General features: G+C 38.1%; 2 protein-coding genes across 2 annotated transcripts in view; one reads left to right on the forward strand and one right to left on the reverse strand.

Moving 5' to 3' along the window:
• EIF5B (eukaryotic translation initiation factor 5B) overlaps nt 1-5,559 on the reverse strand; it is a 67,756-nt gene extending 62,197 nt beyond the window's left edge. Inside the window, exon 1 of the mRNA XM_063078833.1 lies at nt 5,359-5,559. Within this exon, the coding sequence (XP_062934903.1) occupies nt 5,359-5,393 (35 nt within the window). The 5' untranslated portion in view covers nt 5,394-5,559. The remainder of the gene's footprint in view (nt 1-5,358) is intronic.
• Nucleotides 5,560-6,582: 1,023 nt separating this feature from the next.
• On the forward strand, nt 6,583-18,591 carry TXNDC9 (thioredoxin domain containing 9). Its single transcript, XM_063078679.1, has 5 exons — nt 6,583-6,705; nt 8,663-8,881; nt 12,234-12,352; nt 15,038-15,292; nt 17,675-18,591. The coding sequence occupies exons 2-5, from the start codon at nt 8,693-8,695 to the stop codon at nt 17,790-17,792; spliced, it is 681 nt and encodes a 226-aa protein (XP_062934749.1). The 5' UTR covers nt 6,583-6,705; nt 8,663-8,692; the 3' UTR covers nt 17,793-18,591.
• The last annotated feature ends 3,860 nt before the right edge of the window (nt 18,592-22,451 follow it).

The following is a 22,451-nucleotide window of genomic DNA, read 5'->3' on the forward strand; positions in this document are numbered from 1 at the left end:
TTGAATTCTGATGTAATGTCTAACTTTTTCCCTGCTCTCACCCTCTTTACTAGTTAGTTACATATTATCACAAACTAATAAATTAAATCACAACTTAGTCCTCACCCTCTAGACAACTACTTTTAATAACAGTGCTTGCTTCAGTGGCACAATGTACTAAAAAAAAAATAGAATTCAGTAAGTTTGTCAGACACAAGATAACCAGAAGCTTTACTATTACCCCCCAAAAAGAAAAAGAAAACTATTAACAGCAATCAAAACTCTAAGATACCTAGGAATAAGCCAAACAAGAAATATCCTAAAAGACGCAAATGAAGAAAATAATAAAAATTTACTGATATACAATTAAATTACGCAAATAGAGAAGCATATCATACTATTCATTTGTTCACCCCTATATTTCCAGCACCTAGAACAATATCTGCGCTTAACTGCTTAAGCAGATACTCAATATATTTCTTCAATGGGATGACTCAATACCATAAAGATGTCAAGCATCCCAAACAATCTAAAAATTTAATGGACTTCCAATTAAAATCAATTCCAACAGATTTTTTAGTAGACCTTGATAAGGTCACCTGTTAAAAGAAAAAAGAAAGAAAATCATAAGTGGGTAAAACGTCAGAAGTGTTAACATGCCCACAGATGTCTTAAGTTGTCCTTAAGTGATTCTCAAGCATTCTAAGCACCTGTAAGACAATCATTAGTGATGGTTAAACAGCTTGGAAAATCTTATTTAGGAACCATTAAACCAGCGGTTCTCAAATTAGTCCCCAAGACCTCTTTAGGGGGTCTATACTAATTTGGGGGGGGGTGTCAAACTATTTTTAAAATAATACCAAAAGGCTATTAGCTTTTTTCATTCTCATTTTCTCAAAACTCTAGAGTGGAATTTTTCAGAGGCCACATGATAATAATTCTATAGACGAAATGCACTAGCAGATATAGCTTTCCTCTATTAAGCCAGACAGTAAAGAGGTTTATAAAAATGTCTAACAATGTCACTCTTCTATTTTTTTAAATATGGTTACTTAATAATGTACTTTATATTGATATATAATGTTGATTTATTTTTATTTTTAAATTAATGAAGATTTTAAGAACTGTTCAGCTTTAATTTATAGTATAGCAAGTATGGATAGATTTAACTCATATCAAAAAGAGCTTAGTTATTAAAGAGTGTAAAGGAATCATAGGACCAAAAAGTTTGAGAGCTGCTATTCGTTAGACTGACACTTACCCCACTTTACAGATCAACTGCATGACTGGAACAAATTTAGAAGGAAAAATAAAGCACAACTAATAAGCAAGTAACAATAAAAGTAGATGAATCAGCTCCCCACAGATATCCCCAGCATGAAAGGCTGGAGAGATTACTAACAACAAAGTCTATAACCTGCTTTTTAATTTTTTTATGGTGACTTAGGCCTTCTCCCATCAACTTCCTAAAAAGTATCAGTACAGGAACACAGGAACAAGCTAAGCCAAGAAAACTCTCAGATTATGCATCTTTTTTTTATCTAATTTATGCATATGGGTTTTTAAAAATTAATTCAAATATATGAATTAATTTAAATGTGAGAAATGAATTCTTTGTTGAACCTATAGTAGACTATGTGAACTACTCGCAACTTGGACTGTTTTGTCCCTGGGAAGCTTTGGAGGTCCTACTCTACAGATCCTTCTGGACAGGTTCTTTAAGCAGATCACCATGTTTCTCTCCCTGCTGTCCTGATCTTATCTCACTAGAATGAACGTCTTACATTACGGCAATCATATAAAAGTTAGGCAGCTGTCTCAGAGATAACCAGAATTCCCACAAAAGGAGGGAATTTGTCAGTAGGTAAAAACAAAGAATAGTGGAATCACTATACTGGCTCACCACTGGTGTAGGGAACCACGGCAACAAATAGTCTGATGCTGAAGCCACCCAAAACTCTACTGAATCCTGAAAGATCTTCTAGCTCCTGAATGACATCCTCACCTCATGATAAATGACTGTGGGATAAGTGAAATAATAATCTTCCTTTCCTCTGTATCCTGCGGTGGAGATGCGGGCATCAGAGCGAGGGCTGTACTCCTGTTATTCCCATTAATTAAGGTAACATACCAGATTCCTTATATCCTGAAAAATCTAACTACCACACTTAGTTAACAACTTTAAATAGATCCTTAAAAAAAAGAAAGACCAGAATGAAGAACTGGAGACTAACAGCAAAAACAAAATAATCTAGATCCTTTTTTCTCTGCACATATCAGTAAGAGAACATCCACTGTACGGTGTAAATAGAAACAGTAGAATATCATTGAAACATACAAGATCCCATCAGGTCCCATTATGTAAACTGATCACTGGGAAGTTTATAGGAAGGAATGGAAATACCGCCTTATATTTTGTTTGATTTGTGGGTATCGAATCCTATCCCGTGTTTCATCAAGAGTTTTTCCCTGTCAACTGAAAAAAAAAGGCGGGAAAACTTACTGAACATACTATCAAAATCTCATTCTCAAGGGCCAGCCTGTGGCTCTCTTGGGAGAATGTGGTGCTGATAACAGTGAGCATGGTGCTGACAACACCAAATCAAAAGATCCCCTTACCAGTCATCTTAAAAAACAAAACAAAACTCATTCTCAGAATTACACAAGTTGGAAGAGAATTCTAGAACTTGGTCTTTAAACAAAGTTCTAAAATTCTAAAAATAAAAACAAGAATATCTCAGTCACTGATATAACAAAATATGCAAACAAATAAAATTAGATAGATTAACATTTAATTTTAAATAAACACTGGGTGGTCCAGAAGTTAAAATAAGAATTAATTAAACAAAAGAATTAAGAACAGTCAAGTATTTTATATTCTTTCCAAGAACTGAAAAGTGGCCCCATGCCTTATCTTGATAACTAATAAGCAGCTGCTCATTTCTCACCCAGTTCCATCTGGCCAGAAATATGCTTGGCTTAGGACAGCCTGGGAAAGGAAGTGGGATGACAGTAAGGTGGGGGTCTTCATACAAGAGAGGAAAAACAGATATAGGCACTTCATTTTACATGAACAAGAATATTAATCCTAAAAAAAGGGACTTTCTCTTTCCAGACTTTCTTCCCAGTCTGTTTTTGTCCCTTTTACAAACATTCAAAATATGCTTGAAGAAAGTACTATTTAAATATACAAAGGGTAAAACACAAACTAACTCATATAGAGGACTTCTCTTCCCCCAACTGCTCATGTGGAATGCCAACGTAAAAAAGCCACGCAGTTCTGGTCAAAGGGAGCCCTCTTCAAAACCTCAGGACTTCTTAGATATAATTTGAAAGGCAATCAAGCAAAGGAGTACTATGAAACATTTAAAAATATATACTTATAAACTTCATATTGGACTATAATAAAATAAATATATTTTAAAATTACGTTGCCACCACTTTCCCTTGAACATGAGCCAAAAAATAAAGATTACAGAATAGTTTGAGGGGGGAAAAAAACCTAATAGCATTCCTTCTACACTATCAAACCAATCATTTAACAGGCTCTAGTGTTCACAATTTAAACTTTACACCATCCATGAAAATCTTTATGAATCAACGAGACATCCACCCTTCTCTAAAAATACACAGACAAGAATAAACATCTCTACTCTCAATGGCTTTTTTTCCCCATTGCAAAAGAGCCTGGAAAGTAAAAACTAGTAGAAGGATAACAAATATATGTATCCTTTAATCTAAAGAACAGACTTGTGTAATACTGAACCAAACAAAAGAATTGAAAATAATTTAATAAGACAATCAGGGAAATTATAAAACTGACTGGATATCTGATAATATTTAAGAAATGGTTGACAATATTCCTTAAGTTTGATGATGACATTACGGCTGTGTTTTATATTATGTTTCTGACTGGATTTTTCTTTTTTTTTTTTTTTAAGTGTTTATCTTACAGATACACCTGATGGATTTACAGATGAAAGGCTACTGAGATTGCTTTAAAATATCCAGCAGATGAATTAAACAGGATTGGTCATATGTTAATAATGGTTGACTGGATAACCGATACATGAAGTTTTATTATAGTCATTTCTTTATTTCTTTGTCTATGGTAGAAACTTTCTCCCAGCAAGGAAAAGACATACGCTATGCATTAAAAAATCTTATCAAAAGTACAGAAGTTTATTCCACCAAACAACCCAGAATTCTGTTTTTTTTCCCTTATTCATCTGGTTTGATTAACAATAAATACTACTCTCCAAACCAGTTAACTTACTCCAATAGACTTAAAACAGAAATACAACACTTTGTCTTTTAATTCCACTTATCGGCTTGTTAAGTGTTAGGTGAGGAAACAATACAGGATCCCAATTTATAATTAGTAATGTTATTTTAATTTCAAGACCACACATATGTTTTGAGTCAGAATGATTACCACAAGTTTTGTTTTGTTTTGATTTTAACTTACTTTACTCTCCCCCTCGTATTTAAACTAAGTTTGGTAGGTAGTGTGCCAAGGTGAAAAGTAACAGATGTTGTTCACTCCCAGGAAGTAAACTCAAGAAAATGGGTTAAAAAAAAAAAAAAAAAACCTCAATCGAATATGACACACAGAAATGCTCCAAAAACCTTCGGGACACTTACATACACAATTTACACGCCTCCTTCCCCTCATAAAAAAAGCCTTTTAAGTGGTTGGAAAGGAGCGACCGTGGTTGGTTTGTTCCATCTCCTCCTCCTTTCTTAGGGGAGGTGCTAAAGAGGAAAGAAATGACCAAAAGACAGGCCGGAAGAAGGGAGCTGGAAAACCTAGAGTCCAGGCAATCTTAAATAAATGAGAACTATATTCAAATTAGATTAAGAGCGAGTGAGTTGCTAAACACCTCCTGTAACTCCAACGTACGTGAGCGGCTCAGAGAGTAGAAAAACCCGGCAGCACGTACATCAGATTCGGACTCCCTTCACTCCCAAAGTACTCACAGGTACAAAGGCATAAAAGTAGCGCCGAAAAACTCCCACGAGTCTGGGCCACGCTGGCCAAGCTGCACCCAGCCAGGCGAAGCGGCCAGAACTCCCCGCGCGGCCGGGAGCCTTCAAACGACTGCTCTGTTGCTCGGGCCGGGGACCCTAGTCTTTCCAGGCCGGGAGCGGGGCAGCCACGGGACTGAGCCTCGACTGGCAGGACCCGCTCGCCGCCAAGGCCCTCCGCGCCCGTCCGGCCCTAGGGTGTGGGACCCGCGCCGCCCACTCGAGCCCAAGCCAGGGGCCCCGCGAGGTTGGCCTCGAGCCTCGACCCCGGTCCGACCCTGCGCCCGGTGGGTCCCGCGCTCCCCAGTGAGCCGCGGCGGCCGAAACCGTACGAACCCAACCACTGGCTACCTGTCTTCGCTCTTGTTTTTCTGTTTCTTCCCCATCGCTTGTCAGCTGCGCTTGTGGCGCCAACCCCTCTCTTCGGCCTCTCACAGACCCACTGTCCCCCGGCCAACTTAGGTCTCCACTCGGCTCCGTCCACCCTGCGCTGGCGCCTCTCACACCCGGCTCTCCACAGACCCGCGCACTGGGACAGTGCACATATGGTGTGAGCTCTCAGTGCGCAAGCGCATCGCCCCGCCGCCTCGGCGTGGGGACGCAGGGCGCGGCTCATCGAGAGCTGCGCTTTGGGTAGAGCGTCTCAAGTTGACGCACCGACCACGCAGGAGCCCGAGCGCCCCCTGTCCGCAAGCGTCCACCGCGCAGTGACGCCCGTGCGGTTTCCAGGTTCTAGAACCCGGAGCGGGACAATGAGGCTTTCAATTCCCCAAGTCAGCTCCCTCCCCGCGGGGGAACGCAAGCTTGGGAGATTTGTCATTCGGTTCAGAAGTAGGCCTTGGTCCTACCTTATGCCATTGTTTTCTTAGCAGCACGAAGTTCAGTAAAGAACCACGATGAACTAATGATGAGCCCTCTGGAGTTCACGAGGGAGACAAATCCAGGACAAAACTGGGACCTCCCAGTAACGTCCACGGATTAAAAAGTATGCACAGTCACTAAAGGAAACATACAGCAATAGCAAGCATACCCATCAATTCCCTAATATATGTCTTAATTTTTACATTAAAAGCGATAGCAAGTTCTAAAAATTCGTGTGTTTTAGGTAAGTCACGAAGGAACTTACTGGGGTGGTTGGTGAAAATGGTCTCTATCTGGATCTGGGCGGTGGTTTTACGGGTGTTATCTACGGAAAAATTCATCGTGCTGTATAAGTTACACCTCAACTTTAGAAAAAGGAACATGATCAATAAAAACAGAATGAAAACTAAGTTCGAGTGTCACGCCTGAGCAAGATCGTAGCTTTCTCGTATCTGATGTAACATTATGAGTACGGATAGAACAGTGCCTATGAAACTCGGACAACGCCAGCCTGCGCACTAAGAAACTACAACTTCCAGCATACTTTGCTCCCTTTCCAGCCCGACAGTTACCCGAAGGGAGGCAAAGGATCGCAAAACGGGTTCCGGGCTGCTGGGGGGGGGGGGGGGTGGCGCACGCGCAGAAGCGCTCGCCGCACGCCCGGCCACCCCTTCCTCGGTCGTAGCAGGTTGTATCGCGTGAGGTCCACAGCCAATGAGGAGGAGGAAGTGACGGCCGGTTCGCTGCGGCCGGCAGCTGCTGCGAGGCTGAGGCTAGTGAGGACCACTGTTCTGGAGCCGCTGCTTCCTTACTTCTCAAGCATCAGGAAGCGCACAGGTGAGGCAGAGGGTAGTCTGAAGAAACGGACCATCGCGTCCCGGTGCTGAAAAACACACCGCCACTCAACATCCGACCGAGGCGGGGGAGGGGCGCGGCCCGGACGCCGGTGTCTCTGTAGCGGCGGAGGCTCTCGCGCATGCGCCCCGGGGGCCGTTGAAGTCGGGGCCGTCGGAACTATGCCCTCATCTGTCACCGGTGGTTCCGGGAGTGGCGAAGATACTACTGGGAATGTACCTGGGGTGCAGTTAAGGACGAGGTCTCTTGGTTGTTCTGTTGGGTTCCCGTAAGGAAATCAAGGAAATGGCCAGGGAAGTTGAGGACACGCGGTGTCCCTTCCCGTCCTTCCCGTTGAACTGTAAAAGGGAAGAATCAGAGGCTGTGGTTTGAAGAATGAAAAGTTGCTGACACCGCTACTCCATCTCCTTAACCCTTTCTGAATGCGGTGACCACCATCACTTGCACCCAGAACAGCTCTTGTTAATTGCTTCTGTTCCTAGTTTTTCCAGAATTAAATTCTGGGCTCATAAAACTCCAGGGATAAGCATGCAAGTCAGTGTCTTATTTTTCTCCTACACCTAGCCCCCGCCCCGAGAGTCACAATCTCACTGACATTTTTCTTGGGAGAGAGGGAGTGTGGAAATCTTTTACTATATTTGAAATACAGCTCCTTTTCAGTTTCATAACATGTATAAGGAGCTTACGGTTTGCTTTTTTAAACTCAAAAACTCTTGAAATTTAAAGATAATTTGAACAGAAGCTAGGCACATGTTCATTCAACATTAAACAAATATTTATGAGTACATGCTGTGTTCTGAGCCTTGCTAGAAGAGGCGTACAAAGATGAAATGAAGTGTGCTTTTCAGCTGCTTTTTCTGTGAAGAAAAAGGAATCAGAACTGAAGTTCACATGAAGAATATTTCTCTTCAGTTCAATATTTATAGAGGGTGTGTGGGCCAGGCTCTATGTCAGAAGCTGAGTGATTGAGTTCACAGTTTATTTCGGTTTTTAAGGTACTTCAGTAGAATTTGCAAATGTGTATAGTTTAGTGAGATGCAGCAGCCTCCTGCTTTGATAGGTAAGTTATAAATAATATTTCTGTGGTAATAATCCAGGGATATACAAAAAATTGTCCTCCGTTGTTGGTAGAAAATAATCTTTCTTTTAAAATATATAATTGAGATCTTCCTTTCTAATCTGAATTAGTTCTGTTTCAAAACTCATTTTACACAGAGGAGCAATGATGGGAAAAATATCAACGTTTAAAAAAATGTTTGGAGTGTTATAATGTTAAGAACACTGAGTGTCAGTAAATTGAAACCAATATGAATTTTTGCAGCCTCATGGAGTCTGTTAGGAAACAAGAGAACAGGAACGAGTACTATGTCTCATGTAACACCAAGCACTGGTTTTTACATAAATTGTAATGAGATGTCTCAGGAGTTAAAGAAATGAAACTCATTTGGGCAGTGACCATGATAAATCTGTCTTTTGCTGAACTCCACTCTGTTGAAGCAAAGTTTATTATGTATATGTATGTGTAAATCCTCAGTAGTTATACCTTACCATTGTTCACAGTCGCTTCTGCTTTGCTTCCCTTTTCCTTTGGTAAAGAACACTGATTGTCAGTATATATCACCGGGTATAACTCCACAACTCATTTATCTGTGGTCTACTGATGATCGCAAAGAATTGTCTTTGCTTTAGTATAGTAAAACAGAAACTAAATTAGAAGCACCTAAAATTTGCTTTAAGTAGTTTATGAGTGGTATGATTATAGCCTATTGAAAGTTAAATTTAAAAAAATTTAAATAAGTCTTAAGCCTAATAGCAAGTGCTTAGGTGTTGGCGGAATACTCTGTGGCATACACCTTATGTGCAGTGGAATTTTTGAAAATGTCAGAGAGAACTTTGCTTTTATTGTGCTTTTAAAAAGTTATGTAAACCTTTTCCCTAGGACCAAGACTGAACTGTACCATTTAGAAGAATGGAAGCTGATGCATCTGTTGACATGTTTTCAAAAGTCCTTGAGAATCAGTTGCTTCAGACTACCAAACTAGTGGAAGAACATTTGGATTCTGAAATTCAGAAACTGGATCAGATGGATGAAGATGAATTGGAATGCCTGAAAGAAAAGAGACTTGAGGCGTTAAGGAAAGCTCAACAGCAGAAACAAGTAACCTCTCTGCCCTGCTTTCTGAAATTGCTATAACAGTATGCTCCTAACAACTTATATATTCATGTGCTGCAGTAGTTACATTTTTAGGGTTTTTTAAATTCAGAGTATCTATCACTGTTAAAAATTTGCCCAGAAAAAACATTAGTTTTAAAAACCCATTCAAAATTAGCTCAATCATTATATTAATCCATAGTCAAGTAAAAGAAAGATATGCCCAAGATTGTTGCCTGAGCTTGGAATTTTTTGGTTGAGAGAGTTGACTAGGGAAAGCTAGGGAATCAGTGGTTTCCATTTCTAGTACTATTAAAGCTTATCATATTTTAGCTATCTTCAAAGCAAATGAGATAAGAGCTATTAAGTCAATTTATGTTGAAGAAATTATTTCAGGCTTTTTTTTTTTTTTTTTTAAACTGCTGGCCTGTGTGGGGATCCAAACGCTCAACCTTGGTGTTTAACACCATGCTCTAAACAACTGAGCTAACTGGCCAGCCCTATTTTAGGCATTTGTAATGTAACGTTTAATTATGTAGCTTATGTATTCAAAAGAACACAAACTGGGTCAAAAAGAAAGATGATCACCACTATATCCTTGTTGGCCTCTTAGAGTGGGAGTGTGGAATAGACTTGTAGCTGTAGACTCTGATGGAAACCAATTGGTTTAAATTCTGTAAATTGAATTTTGATTAAAAAATGTTCCCATTGGTTTAAGTTACATGGAGATACATTATCACCAACTTTAGTTCCTCTTCAGCTGGCTGTGACTAAAACATGAGCTTTAACTTTTCTGAAGAAACGGAGTTTTGTTTGTGCTGCTATAGCATCTCTTTGATATATTTACACCCTTATTGTTTAGAAGAATTACTACAAAAAGAAAAAAATCTTTTGCTATATGAGTGAGTTCAAATTTTTACATTGTGAGTTTTCTGAAATAGGCTGCTTTTCTTAATATAATGCTAATAATTATTAAGCAGAGAGCATATTTTGGAATTTAAGAATTTAAAGTGATATATGTTTAGGTTCTGCCACAAACTCATATTTCATGATCACTTAGTTAAGTACACTACTAATTGCTAATGTGCAACTAAAAAAATTGTTATGACTAGGATATTTTCGTAGAAAGATTGTGAATCTACCTGATTCGCAGTGAGGAAAGTACATTGAATAGTGTCTTAAACAAAGTTTTTAGTGGTTCAAAAATGTTTTCTGTGGAAGTATGCAAGAAGCCTTAGTGGTTTATATAGAAAGAGTAGTATTGGGCTGGCCAGTTAGCTCAGTTGGTTAGAGTGCAGTGTTATAATGACAAGGTCAAAGGTTTGGATGCCCTTACTAGCCAGCTGCATACCCTCCCTGCCTCCCACAAAATATTGTAGGTTATACAGTAATTTTGATTTTCTGATGCACAAGGTGAAATCAGTGTGTGCAATGACATACTCAGCATTTAATAAACTTATACTAATCTGTATTTCTCTGTTAGCCAAGCATCCTCCTACTGTTACGGCAGCTGGAGATGTAGCACTTAGGTAGGGAGCAGAGGGACAAGGTAAGGAATAGAAAGAGTCAAAGAGAGGCTTGGGTGACAGCCACTGAGTGAGACCCAAGTGCTGTCCTTTTGCCATGCCTCGGATAGGTCATCCTGCTTGATTCTGTTCAGCAGGTATCTGTGGAGCATACGCCGTGTGAAAAGAGCTGTGCTGAGAACACAAGGCGTGGCAAAGCTTTCAGGAGAGGCGCTGAGCAATGGTGGAGCTTCAGGGTGGGCGTGCCCTTCTTCCAAGGCACGGGACAGGTTCAGGTCTTCAGCCCCTTGATTAAACATGAGAATAAAAAATAAAAACAAATAGCAGCTTTTTAACAAATGCTTTTTTTTAAGGGCAAATATTGGTGAGTCAAGAAGGCAGTCATGAAATGTCACATCAGGGAGGAATTGTATTGGAGAATTGAAACTGTTTATAGATGTTTTACACGAGGAGAAAATATCAGGGCCTCCTGTTAGTGTCAGCTCCGTGTAAACTGATGTGAAGTGATACCAAAACTTAATACCGTCTGGCCCATATTAGCTGAAGTCCCGAGGAGGGAGGGGTTTGGCACTCTTGGCCCTTTCTGGGTGGAACACTTCTAGAGGGTCGGATTCAGATCTCTGCCACATTTTAAAAGGACATGGGCAAATTAGCCTGTGTTCAGAAGAGGATATCTGAGGAGAGTAAGAAGTTTAGAAATCTTTGCATATGAGAAACAGTTAAAGGGAACTGGAAATGTTCAGTGGGGAGGAAGATTTACGCGAGATGAGGTAATATTTGAAGGGCTGACGTGTAAAAGAGAGATTTACACTTTTCTCTCTAATCTTATTCCAAGCTGGGATGCGCAGACTGAAGTTATGGATATATTGCAGTTCAGTGTGAGAACGCTTTTGTAGAAATTAGATAGCACACGTACACATACTTTTTAAGCACATGTACCAAATGGTCTTTTAGGGGTTTCCATGCAGATTGTCTTATTTTCCTTTTCACAACAGCCCAATGAGAAAGATACTGTATCATCTCCACTTTACAAATGAGGAAATTGAGGCTCAGAAAGGTTATTAGAATTCATAGCCTCATATATAGAACACATTCAAACCTATGGCAAGCCCAGTGCTCCTTTTTATTAAAACCAGCTGCCTAAAGAAGGAAATTAGCTTCCAGTTGAGGTGGCAAGCATCCTGCCACAGGAGAGGTTCAAAAAGCTGAAAGGTCTGTCAGTTTTGGTTCATAAAGCGTTCCTACATTGATTTGGGAAGTTGAATTAGGTGTGAGATTTTCATTGGTCTGGACGCCATGTGAGTAAACTACTCTTTTTCTGAGGACACTGCCCATTGGTAGCCAGTATAGAAAGGGTACTTGCCTCTCTGAGATTGTTAACAAAAGCAGACAGGGCTCCTGAGCTTCAGAGTTGCAGCGACTCCCTGCCTCCCCAAGACTGGCTGGCTTTATCTCATGAGCATGATTTTTAAAAGCTTTGTAGTACTTGCATCAAATGCTTATGGTTTTAGTCATTTAAGAGTGCAAAAAAATTAAGTGGATATTTATATTTTATGTCTAAATTTTTATTTTGGAAGTTCTGAGGAAAATGTTTTAAGTTACCAAAACAAGTAATTGTCTTAAATCTGAGCCATGCTGTAGCAGTCATAGAACACAGACATTTTTCATTAACACTGGAAACATAGGAAAGTAAAATGCTGAAAGGAATTCATTTCTCTACAAGATAAAATTGACTTTGTTACAAGATATTTGTACTATGGGATTTGGACACTTAAAATGTCAAGTACTGAAAGATATTTCACATGTGTTATATTTCATTTTCTCCAAATTAGGAATGGCTGTCTAAAGGACATGGGGAATACAGAGAAATCCCTAGTGAGAGAGACTTTTTTCAAGAAGTCAAGGAGAGTAAAAAAGTAGTTTGCCATTTCTACAGAGACTCCACATTCAGGTAACTGTTTCCATCCATGATATTTTTTTTAACATAAGATGTTTGGATAGAAATAGACTGGTTTAATGAGAAATTAAAAAAAACTAAAAGGAAACACTTTCTAAACTGTTTCATTGTATTCTGGTATGTTCTTTAATATTCTTAGAGTCAGTACGTAAAAGTTAAGCAGTTATTTTAATAATTAACTTTAAAGACCAGTGACATGAAAAAGTATAAATAAATATTGAAAATCAGTAACATTCCCATAAAAATGGCTTACATTTTCTGATTTACTTTTCATTAGCTAACTCTAAAAACATCATAGAAATGTATGCTTAATATTCTTACCAGTGCAACAATACTTATTTCTGCTTATATTTCCCTGCTACTATGATGTAGCCACAATGTTGGGAGTAGGGGGGAAACAGTCTTTCACAATTGGTGTTCATTAACTGCTTCTCAGCTAGCAACTCTGACAGGGAGACAGTGGCTTGACCAAACCTTCCACTAGAAGCAGAGTGAAAGTTGGGACTGCCAGGAGAAATAGCAGACCTGGAATTCAGTATGATAGCAGTTTTCTGGTGCTGAGCATCAGCTGCCTCTCTCAGGTGGACATACACTGTCGAGTCTCTGTCGCTCATTGTGTCTCAGCCCAGACCTCCTCTCTCTACTGTAGCCTGGCCCTTTTCTTAGCCTCACAGCTCAGTAGCTTATTATTAGTTAGCGCCTTTCAGGAATTGATTGCCTGGGATTCATTGACTAAGAGTAAAAATGAAAGAAAATATTGAGAAGGTGGAATCCCTTGTAAGGAAAAGTGGGAGAAAGGATTAGGAAGTAAGAAGGGTATCAGATTTGCCCTGTGGTACATTATCATCTCCCATTGGCACATAGTCCTTAAGTTGTGAATCTCTGACATGTGTGATGAGGTGACATATTGATATCGGTATATAAAATTGATATTTGTTTGCTTATCGTATGTCTTCCTTGACTAGATTGTTAGTCTTGTAAAGGCAGAGTATTTGCCTGTATCATGGCCCAGCCCACTGTGCTCTGGGTTTATAGCCCTAGAAAAGCAATGCCTGGTACATACTAGATGCTCAGTAAATATATGTGATGGAAAACAGCACCAGGAAAACTGAAAAATCAAAATTTAGTCATTCAATTAACCTTCTTATATATCTAACAAAGTTCATAGCACATAGTAGGCAGGATACTTTAATATATATTATCTCTGAAATATCCATAATAACTCTTTTGAGATAAGTATTATAATTCCTATGTTTCATGTTTGGAAACCAAGGCTTGGAGAGCCTTGACTCACCTAATATTACTCAGCTCCTAAATGATAAAGAGAGGGATTTGAACCCATATTTTAAGCCTAGTGCTAGTTAACTACTCCATGAATGCTGCTTCTGGATTTTTTTAACTGACAAAGTGTACAATCAGACTTATTTAAAATAGGTTCCTTACTGTAATTAAAGTATGGAGTTGATTTATGCACAGATTTTCAGGAACATATTTCTTATATAAAGGTTCATTTGTAATTTGTTTTGAACTTCACTTAAAAACCGTTTATTAACTTGTTTTCTTGCCATTTTTCACAGAAATCTCATTGTGGAACTACATGGGTGATATACGAAAAGATACATTCCAGGGAAAGTGATACTTCAAGGTTACAGGAAAATTTTGCAGACCCAAACCTAGTTCAAGAAAAATAACACTAAATGGCACAAAAATCTTACTACTAAAAACCACCATTAAGCATTTTGTGTGTTAGTCATTTAAAGCATTAGTTCTCAAACTTTATTGGGTGTAAGAATCACCCATGTTTCCCAGCTCCAAAGAATACCTGGGGTTAAGAACCACTGGTCTAAGATTGTTACAACAGTCTGTTTCAGAAACACTAGAATATTGGCCAGTTTTAGATTTAATTTAAAGAAAATGCCACTTCCATTTTCCTCTTCAATAGAAGAAGGCTTAGTAAAAGTTACTACTGGTATTTTTCATTTCTTTGGAACCATGATGACCATGTTTATTTAAAGATTATTAGTAACCTTAAGGTGCTTCTCACTGACAGAGTTTACAGAGGTAGATGTAAAAAGTTCTTTCTCAGTGAGGCCATTCAATCTTTCTTCATGACTTCCAAATATGGCTCCATGTGTGTATTTCTAGTTCTTTATAGTCTCTTCTGGGTTCTGTCAAGTTCAGATTCGTCTCCCTTCAAGCTTCCTGTATGAGATACCAGGAAACATGCATTAGGGAAACAACAATCCTAATTTTTTATTCTTACCACAAACATGACAACTTCGCAAACCTCTTTATGACTTAAAGCATATATTTAATATTTCTTTAGTAAATACCATTGGGGAAAATCTGACTTTTTAGAATGCTAGATTGTTTTGGCAGCTGCCCTCTATCTAAAAATTAGGTCATCTGACACATGTGTAGGTTGGCTGCCTAATTGAGACTCAAAACAGAAGAACTGTAAAATTAGATATACCTTAATGATTTTTATTTTTTAATTTTAATTTTAATTTTTTTTTTTATTATTGACAGCTGGCCAGTACAAGGATCTGAACCCTTGACCTTGGTGTTATAATACTGCACTCTAACCAGCTGAGCTAACTGGCCAGCCTGGATATTTATTTTTTAAAAAATGAAATCTATTGTTTTAGCTTTTGATTTTCTATGTGTTGTTACTTACAGATGTAAAATCCTAGACAGACATTTGATGATACTGTCCAAGAAACATCTTGAGACCAAATTTTTGAAGTTGAATGTGGAAAAGGCACCTTTCCTTTGTGAGAGACTGCATATCAAAGTCATTCCCACACTAGCACTGGTAAAAGATGGGAAAACACAAGATTATGTTGTTGGATTTACTGACCTAGGAAATACAGATGACTTCACTACGGAAACTTTAGAATGGAGGCTCGGTTGTTCTGATATTCTTAATTACAGGTAACTTTTAGCAAAAGAATGGATTTATTTTAATTCCAATCTAGTTGATATTTTCAGAGAGGATTTTTGTATCGTAACATTTATTTTATAAAATGAAGTCCTTTGGCTGAGATGTAGAAAGTTTCTCAAAGGAAAAAGCATGTTTCTTAAGACATACATTATGGCAAAATCAGATAGATAGGTAAAACTCAGTTGGAGTACAGCTGATTATCAAAGTTTAACCTAACAGATGCTGTGGAAACTAATTCTTTATTAATCTGGAAGCTCAAAATGACATTCCAGAATTGACACTTCTGATTTAAGACATATTACTCAAATTGATAATGACTTAATTTTTTCTCTGATGAAATAAAAATTAAAAATACTACTACAGAGGTTATATTTTAAAACATTAAGTTTTTAATGTAGATATTCCATCTCACTTATGAATCTGATAAATAAAAAATGGTTTCTATGTTAGCTTACATTATTTACTATGGAGAACAGTTTCAGTTTGAAAACAATGTAAAATCCAACTTCCATTTCTCATTCATCTTTTTGTCCACTTTTCTGTCTAATTCCACAAGTCAGAGTATATCATTTTGTCTTTTGCACCTGTTGTTAATTTGCAAAAATAACAGGTAAAATTGTGCAATTTTCATTCCAGAGTCACTGCCTTTCAATAAGTAGAAAGTTCTGTCATCTTTTCTTTCCCCCATTTCCCTTCCTCCCTTTTTGCTTAATCTCTCCTAGACATGCCTATATCATTTCTATGTTGTAGAAATTGGTTTCATTTTCTTAATATTAACATGAAATATTAATATTAAATTTGTGTCTTTTAAAATATCTCAAACTTTAAACAAGTTGCAGACCAGTTCAAGGAATTCTCATATACCCCTTACCCATATTCCCCAATTTAAAACATTTTATATTTGGTTTATCATTCTCTTTCTATAGATAACACATGAATTTTTTTTCAGAACCATTTGATTAAAAGTTGTATGATGTCCCTTTAATCCTAACTATGTGTTTTCTAAGAACAAGGACATTTTCTTACATAGCCACAGTACAATTATTAAAACAGGAATTATTGTATAATTTACAGACCTTACCCATATTTTATCATTGTCCCAGTGACATCCCCCACACCAGAAAGTGCCGCATTTGGTTATTATGTATCTTTAGTTTCTGTAACATGCACCAATGTTGCCCTTTCTTTGTTTTTCAAGACATTGATATTTTTGAAGAGTACAAGCTGGTTAGTTTGTAGACATCCCTTAGATTGGGTTTGTCAAACATTTCCTCAAGATTAGATTAGGATTATGCATTTTTAGTATATGTGCTGCTGAAGCGAGCATGGATTATGCATTTTTGACAGGCATATTATGGAAATGATGTATCCTTTCTTGGTGCATCATGTCAGGAAGCATGTGATAATTTGTCTGATTTCTGGTGATAACTGAGCACAAGGTTCACCAGTTCTCTACCAGACCAAATGGTGATTTGATAAAGAACTTGTCCATCTCCTACATTTATTTACTTTTTCTTTTAGTTATATCAGTATGGGCTATGAATTATTCAATGGGTTATAGTCTGTTACTATAATTATTTACTTTGAAGCTCAAATTGCCCCAGATTTGGCCATTGAGAGCCCCTTTCATGCTGACGTCTATGTCCTTTTGACATTACCCTGTAGTTCTTCAAGCTCTTGCTTTCTAGTAGAAGCAAGATATTTTAGGGGGGTTCATTTTGTACTCTCCCTGGAATCATCTTTTCAATGGCAAATGATATTCGAAACCAAGATTTGAGTGCTAGGAATACTCCCCAGATATTTTTGAAAGAAGAAATTGTCAATTTTATTTATTTCTCAAGCACTATTGAAAAGAGTTTTATACCAATTCCAGGTTAATGATAGTGAGTTCCATGAGTTTTGATGTCTATAGAGATCTAAACATTACGAAATGTTAAACAAGATCAAACCAGTAATAATAGGCTATCAAATAGACTAACATTTCTGTGCCATTCTCATAGTAAACAGAATATCTCATATAGGTTTAGTATATCCAGAAGCAATGAAATCAGAACAGCTGGCTTCTGTACTTTTCAATCAGAAATTCTGTTGGCACATCCTATAAAATGTTAATCAGTAATTAATGATAAAAGGAAAAATGGGAGGGAGGAAAAATAAAACATTGATCTAAAACATTTAGTAGTACAAATAAGGTTTAAAGCTATTAACCATCAATATGACTATTATACTTCTTCCCTGACACTGGCATTTTAAAGAAATTTTACTCTATTATATATGTTATAGGGAGGAAGAAAAGATAGATTTCTGTGCAGTTTAGTATATCAACTGTACTAAATTATAAAGAATAAAATGCTTTTCAAATTTGTTTTTAGTGGAAATTTAATGGAGCCACCATTTCAGAGCCAAAAGAAATTTGGAACAAACTTCACAAAGCTGGAAAAGAAAACTATCCGAGGAAAGAAATATGATTCAGACTCTGATGATGATTAGACCTCAATTGTGATTCTGTGTAAATTGTCTTTTTATTTCTGCTTACTTCACATTTAACCGTGATTTCTAAGTTCTGTTGATTTTGATAAATTGGTCATCTAAAACTCATATTCCAGAGTTTTATACAGTTGCATCACATTGAAAGGCATCTTTACTATTTTGTGTGTGTCCATCATGTTTAAGTTGAGGAAAACTTCTGTGTTGTTAAATTATAGGGGGAGGGTCTGGATTCTCTATTTTTGAGATTGATTTTATCACAGTATGGTTGTTACATCTTTATACCATTCACAATTGTGTTTTTAATCTCCAGAGTTAGAAATAGAAATTCTATTAACTATTCTAAGACTAATTCTTAATCAGCGTTATTTATTTTATACAACAGATCAAGTAACATTTACTGCTATAACACACTGCACTTGTAAATGAATTATAAACACTCTTCAGTTCTGGAATATATTTAAGTAACTTTTAAAGAACTGCTACTTATTTCTGCTATGTATTAGCCCATTTCTGTTTGTTATAACAGAATACCTGAAACTGGATAGTTTATAAAGAAATAAAATTTTTTACAGTTCTGGAGGCTGGGAAGTCCAAAGTACAGGGAACACATCTGGTGAGGGCTGCCTTCTGTAGCAGTGTAGAGTGTCACATGACGAATTGGCTGAGCAAGAGGGAGCTAAGCTTCTCACTAGCTCTCCTTATAAAGCCATCATGACCATGCCCATGACCACCTGCAAACCATCAAATGGATTAATCCATTCGCAACGATATAGTACTCACAATCTAATCACCTTTTAAAGGCTCCACCTTTCAATTATCATAATAGGATTTCCCATCCTCTTAACACTGTTACAGTGGGGATTAAGTTTCCAATACATGAACATTTGGAGGACACATTCAACCTATATTAACTATTAACTACTATGTATTCTGGATGCTGCATGTTGATATTGAACCAACTGATGGCAGCAGAAAGCTTCTTTAGACAGTGAACATATTGCCTTAGAGGATCCTGATTATTTCTTAATGCGTATCTTACAGAGAAGCAATCAGGAAACACTTTTGAAATGGCAGCATGAGGAACTCCACTGACCCCTCAATAAAACAACCATAACTGGTAAATTTTAAAAAAGCATTTAAGTCTCTGGAAATTGTCAGCATATAGCAAACAAAAACATTTATTGAAGAAAATCTACTAAATCATGGTAATAATAGTGAGCCTCTGTGGCATTTGAACCATGACCCCACTCCCTCCCTTCAGTTTCCAGTCTTGGGCTGCAGTTTCTCCCCTGGAAGAGTAGACTGCTAGTATTTCTCCTTCCCCCAAATTCTGTGTTCCAGAAGCTATTTTCCAAGCGAGAGTACCTAAGAGCTCTGGAGCTCCTTCCTCCATCCAGTCCCCACTTGTAGTACAGAAAGTGTAACCCAGGAATGGCAGGCCAAGAATGCTGGGCCCCAGTTGCTCTTGCCCCAGCTTACTCAGGGTGGAGGTTCCATGCAAGGAGAGGCAAGCAGAGAAGACCGGGGCTACCACGCATTGCCCCACTTAATAGACCATAGATATCACTCCTGGGAAAGCAGGCTACTATCCCCATCTCCATCTCTGGAACAACAGCACAGAGGTTCTGTTCAGTGGGAGTGGTAGGCCCTAAAAACAGCTCCATAGCACTTTCTAAAAGGACTAACTTTAAAACAGTGAGGGTGGAGAAGTTCGAGTGTTAGGGTGCTGCCAAATGCAATGGATATTTGGGGGAACGTGGGGCAATTAAGAGAAGCTTAGTACCTCCATGATAACAATCAGCAAAAGAAGACCAAGGAAAAGTTCGATAGAGAGTAAGAGAAAGGGGCAGCTAATTACGAATCCCAGAACGAGCCACAAAGATACCGAACAGGGCTCTGAATCTAATTGGATCAAACTACAGCATTTTAAGCTACATGTCATTATCAAAAGCGATATGTTATCTAGCAATTAGTGATGCCAATAGCAGATGTGACAACAATAGAGGCAGACCAACTAAAACCTTTCCAAGGTGGTCAGGGAAAGAAATGATGAAAGAGGCCTACCAAAAGAAAAATCTTTGTCCATGGGACTGGAGGGAGGAGTCAGGGTGGTGGCGCATTCCCAGACTGTACTGAGGGAGTACATCAGAGGCCGCACGCTTCAGGGGTGAATGGATTTAACTGAAACAGTCCAAGTTCAGCCAAGTGACTAAAGCAAACAAGAAGCCCTGAGGGGAGGGGGGGATGAGTGTCCAGAGCTGCTATGTTATATTAACTAAAATATCCAGTTCTCAACAAAACTTCAAGACATGCAAAGAAATAGGAAACTGTAATTCCCACATGGGGGGAAACAGCAATCAAAAGAAACTTACTTTTAGAGGGCCCAGATTTTGGAAGCAGATAAAAACTTCAAAGTGTTATTACAAATATGTTCCCAAAAAACCCTAAAGGAAACCATGCTGGAGGTAAGCGAAGGTTTAATGACAGTATTCCATCAAAAAGAGAATGTCAATAAAGAGGAATTGTTTTAAAAGAACCCGATGGAAGTTCCGCAGTTCAGAAGTACAATAACACCAATGAAAAGTTCATTAGAAGAGCTCCACAGTAGATTTGAGCTCACAGTAGAAAGAATCAGCATATGTAGAGCTCAGTCAATACAGACAGACAATGCAATCCAAAGAACATGAGAAAAAGAATAAGGAAAAATAAGCAGCCCCAGAGAAATATGGGACATCAACATATCCGTAATAAGAGTGCTAGAAGAGAGGAGACAAAAAGCAGACAACTTACAAGAAATAATGCCTGAAAGTCCCAAATATCATAAAAAAATAAAAAAATCCAAGATCAGCAAATCGTAAGAAAGAACGTAGAAAGGTCCATACCCAGATACGTCATAGTAAAAATTATGAAAAGAAAAAATCTTAAAAACACCAAGAGAAACCACTCATTGTGTACAAGAAAACCCCATTAAGATTCACAGGTAACTTCTCACCAGAAACAATGGAGTCCTGAAGGCAGAGGGATGACAGGCAAAGTGCTGAAAGGAGAAAAGTCTTGTATCTAGCAAAACTATTTCAGAAATGAAGACAAAACGAGGACATTCTCAGCTTTTTTTAAAAAGAAAGGTGGTGAGCGGGGGTGAGAGAATTTGTTTCTAGGAACCCATCTTTAAAAAATGTTCAGGGAAGTTTTTCAGGCTAAAAGCAAGTGAGACCACACAGTAAATTCAAATCCTTCCAAAAAACCACCACCAATAAAGACAATTATGTAGGAACGAATAAAGGACATTGTAGTTACCTATTCTCTCTAGCTAATTTTAAAAGCAGTTTTATAAAACAATATGTGTATAATTGTAGTGTACCTCTAACATGCAGAAATGTGTATTTATGACAATACAATAAAGCAGGTGGGAGAAAGCTATATTGTGATAATGAATCCGTAGAAATGAAGAAAACAAGAAATGGTGAATAAAAAAGTTAACAATAAAAAATATATATGCTTGCTCTGCCTTCAGCTATTTTAAAAGATATGATATTATGAAAAGTATTTATTACAACAATATATTGAGATATGTTTAACACAGATGTAATAAATACATCAATAATAAGGGGAAGAAGGAATAGAGCTTTATAGGAGTAACATTTCTGTTTCACTGAAATTAAATTGCCGTAAAATTGCTATAGACTATACTGTAAGGCCTAGAGTAACCACCAAGAAAATAACTCAAAAAATACATACTGAATAAATCATTAAAGGAATTAAAATTTTACACTAGAAAATATTTAATACAAAAGAAACCAAAAATGGAAGAAAAAAAATATATCACATGAAAAACAAAAAAAATGACATATAAATCCAACCATATCAATAACATTAAATATGAATGGATTAAACAATCATAAGACAAATGTTGTCAAGAGTGGGTTTAAAAACAAGATCCAACAATATGCTATTCACAGGAGACAAACTTTAAATTCAAAGATAAAATTACAATGAAAAAGATACCATGTAAAAGCAATTATTAGAGAGATGAGAGTAGCTACACTAATAAAACAAAGTAGACTTGAAAATAGAGACTTGCTATGGATAAAGAGGGTCATGTTATAATAGTAAGCCAATCTATCAAAAAGCTTTAACAAGTATAAAGATTTGGACACCTCACAACAGATCCCATAAATAATTGACAATTTTGTACTTTGCTGTCAGAATTCTGAAGTAGGAGTTTCAAGATGGCGGCGGCTGCGGCGGCTGGCGCGGAGTAGCTGAGGTGGAAAAGGTGGCCACTGGGCCTCAGGCAGCCGGGAAACTTGTGGACCTTCCTCTGGCCATCTCTTAAGGGAGGACTGCTGCTGCGGGCCGGTCGTGGGGGCTCAACACCACTTTGCCCCCGGCAGGAGAGGCTGCCTCATTTACAGGCAACAGCTTTGAAGTGTGGAGCAGGAAAAGAACTGATTCTTAGCTGCAAAAGCGAGTCTCGAAACAGGGAACACTGCGCCAGGGCTGCTGTGGATGCAGCCAGGATCCCGGAGGCCGGGGCCGCGCTGAAGGCGGCCAGCTGCCCTATTCAGGATTCGAGGGTTCAGGCAGGCATTAAAGAAGATTCCTGGGAGCGCCCGAGCGGCGCCGCGACTGAACAGCCCGAGGCGGCAGCGCCGAGAA

The sequence above is a fragment of the Cynocephalus volans genome, chromosome 14 (assembly GCF_027409185.1).
Source record: "Cynocephalus volans isolate mCynVol1 chromosome 14, mCynVol1.pri, whole genome shotgun sequence".
NCBI classification, from domain to species: domain Eukaryota; kingdom Metazoa; phylum Chordata; class Mammalia; order Dermoptera; family Cynocephalidae; genus Cynocephalus; species Cynocephalus volans.

Coding starts and splice junctions, on each gene's coding strand:
- TXNDC9 (XM_063078679.1), top strand. CDS start 8,693: ATGGAAGCTGATGCATCTGTTGACATGTTTTCAAAAGTCCTTGAGAAT. Junction 8,882..12,233: donor AAGCTCAACAGCAGAAACAA/GTAACCTCTCTG, acceptor TCTCCAAATTAG/GAATGGCTGTCTAAAGGACA. Junction 12,353..15,037: donor TACAGAGACTCCACATTCAG/GTAACTGTTTCC, acceptor TGTTACTTACAG/ATGTAAAATCCTAGACAGAC.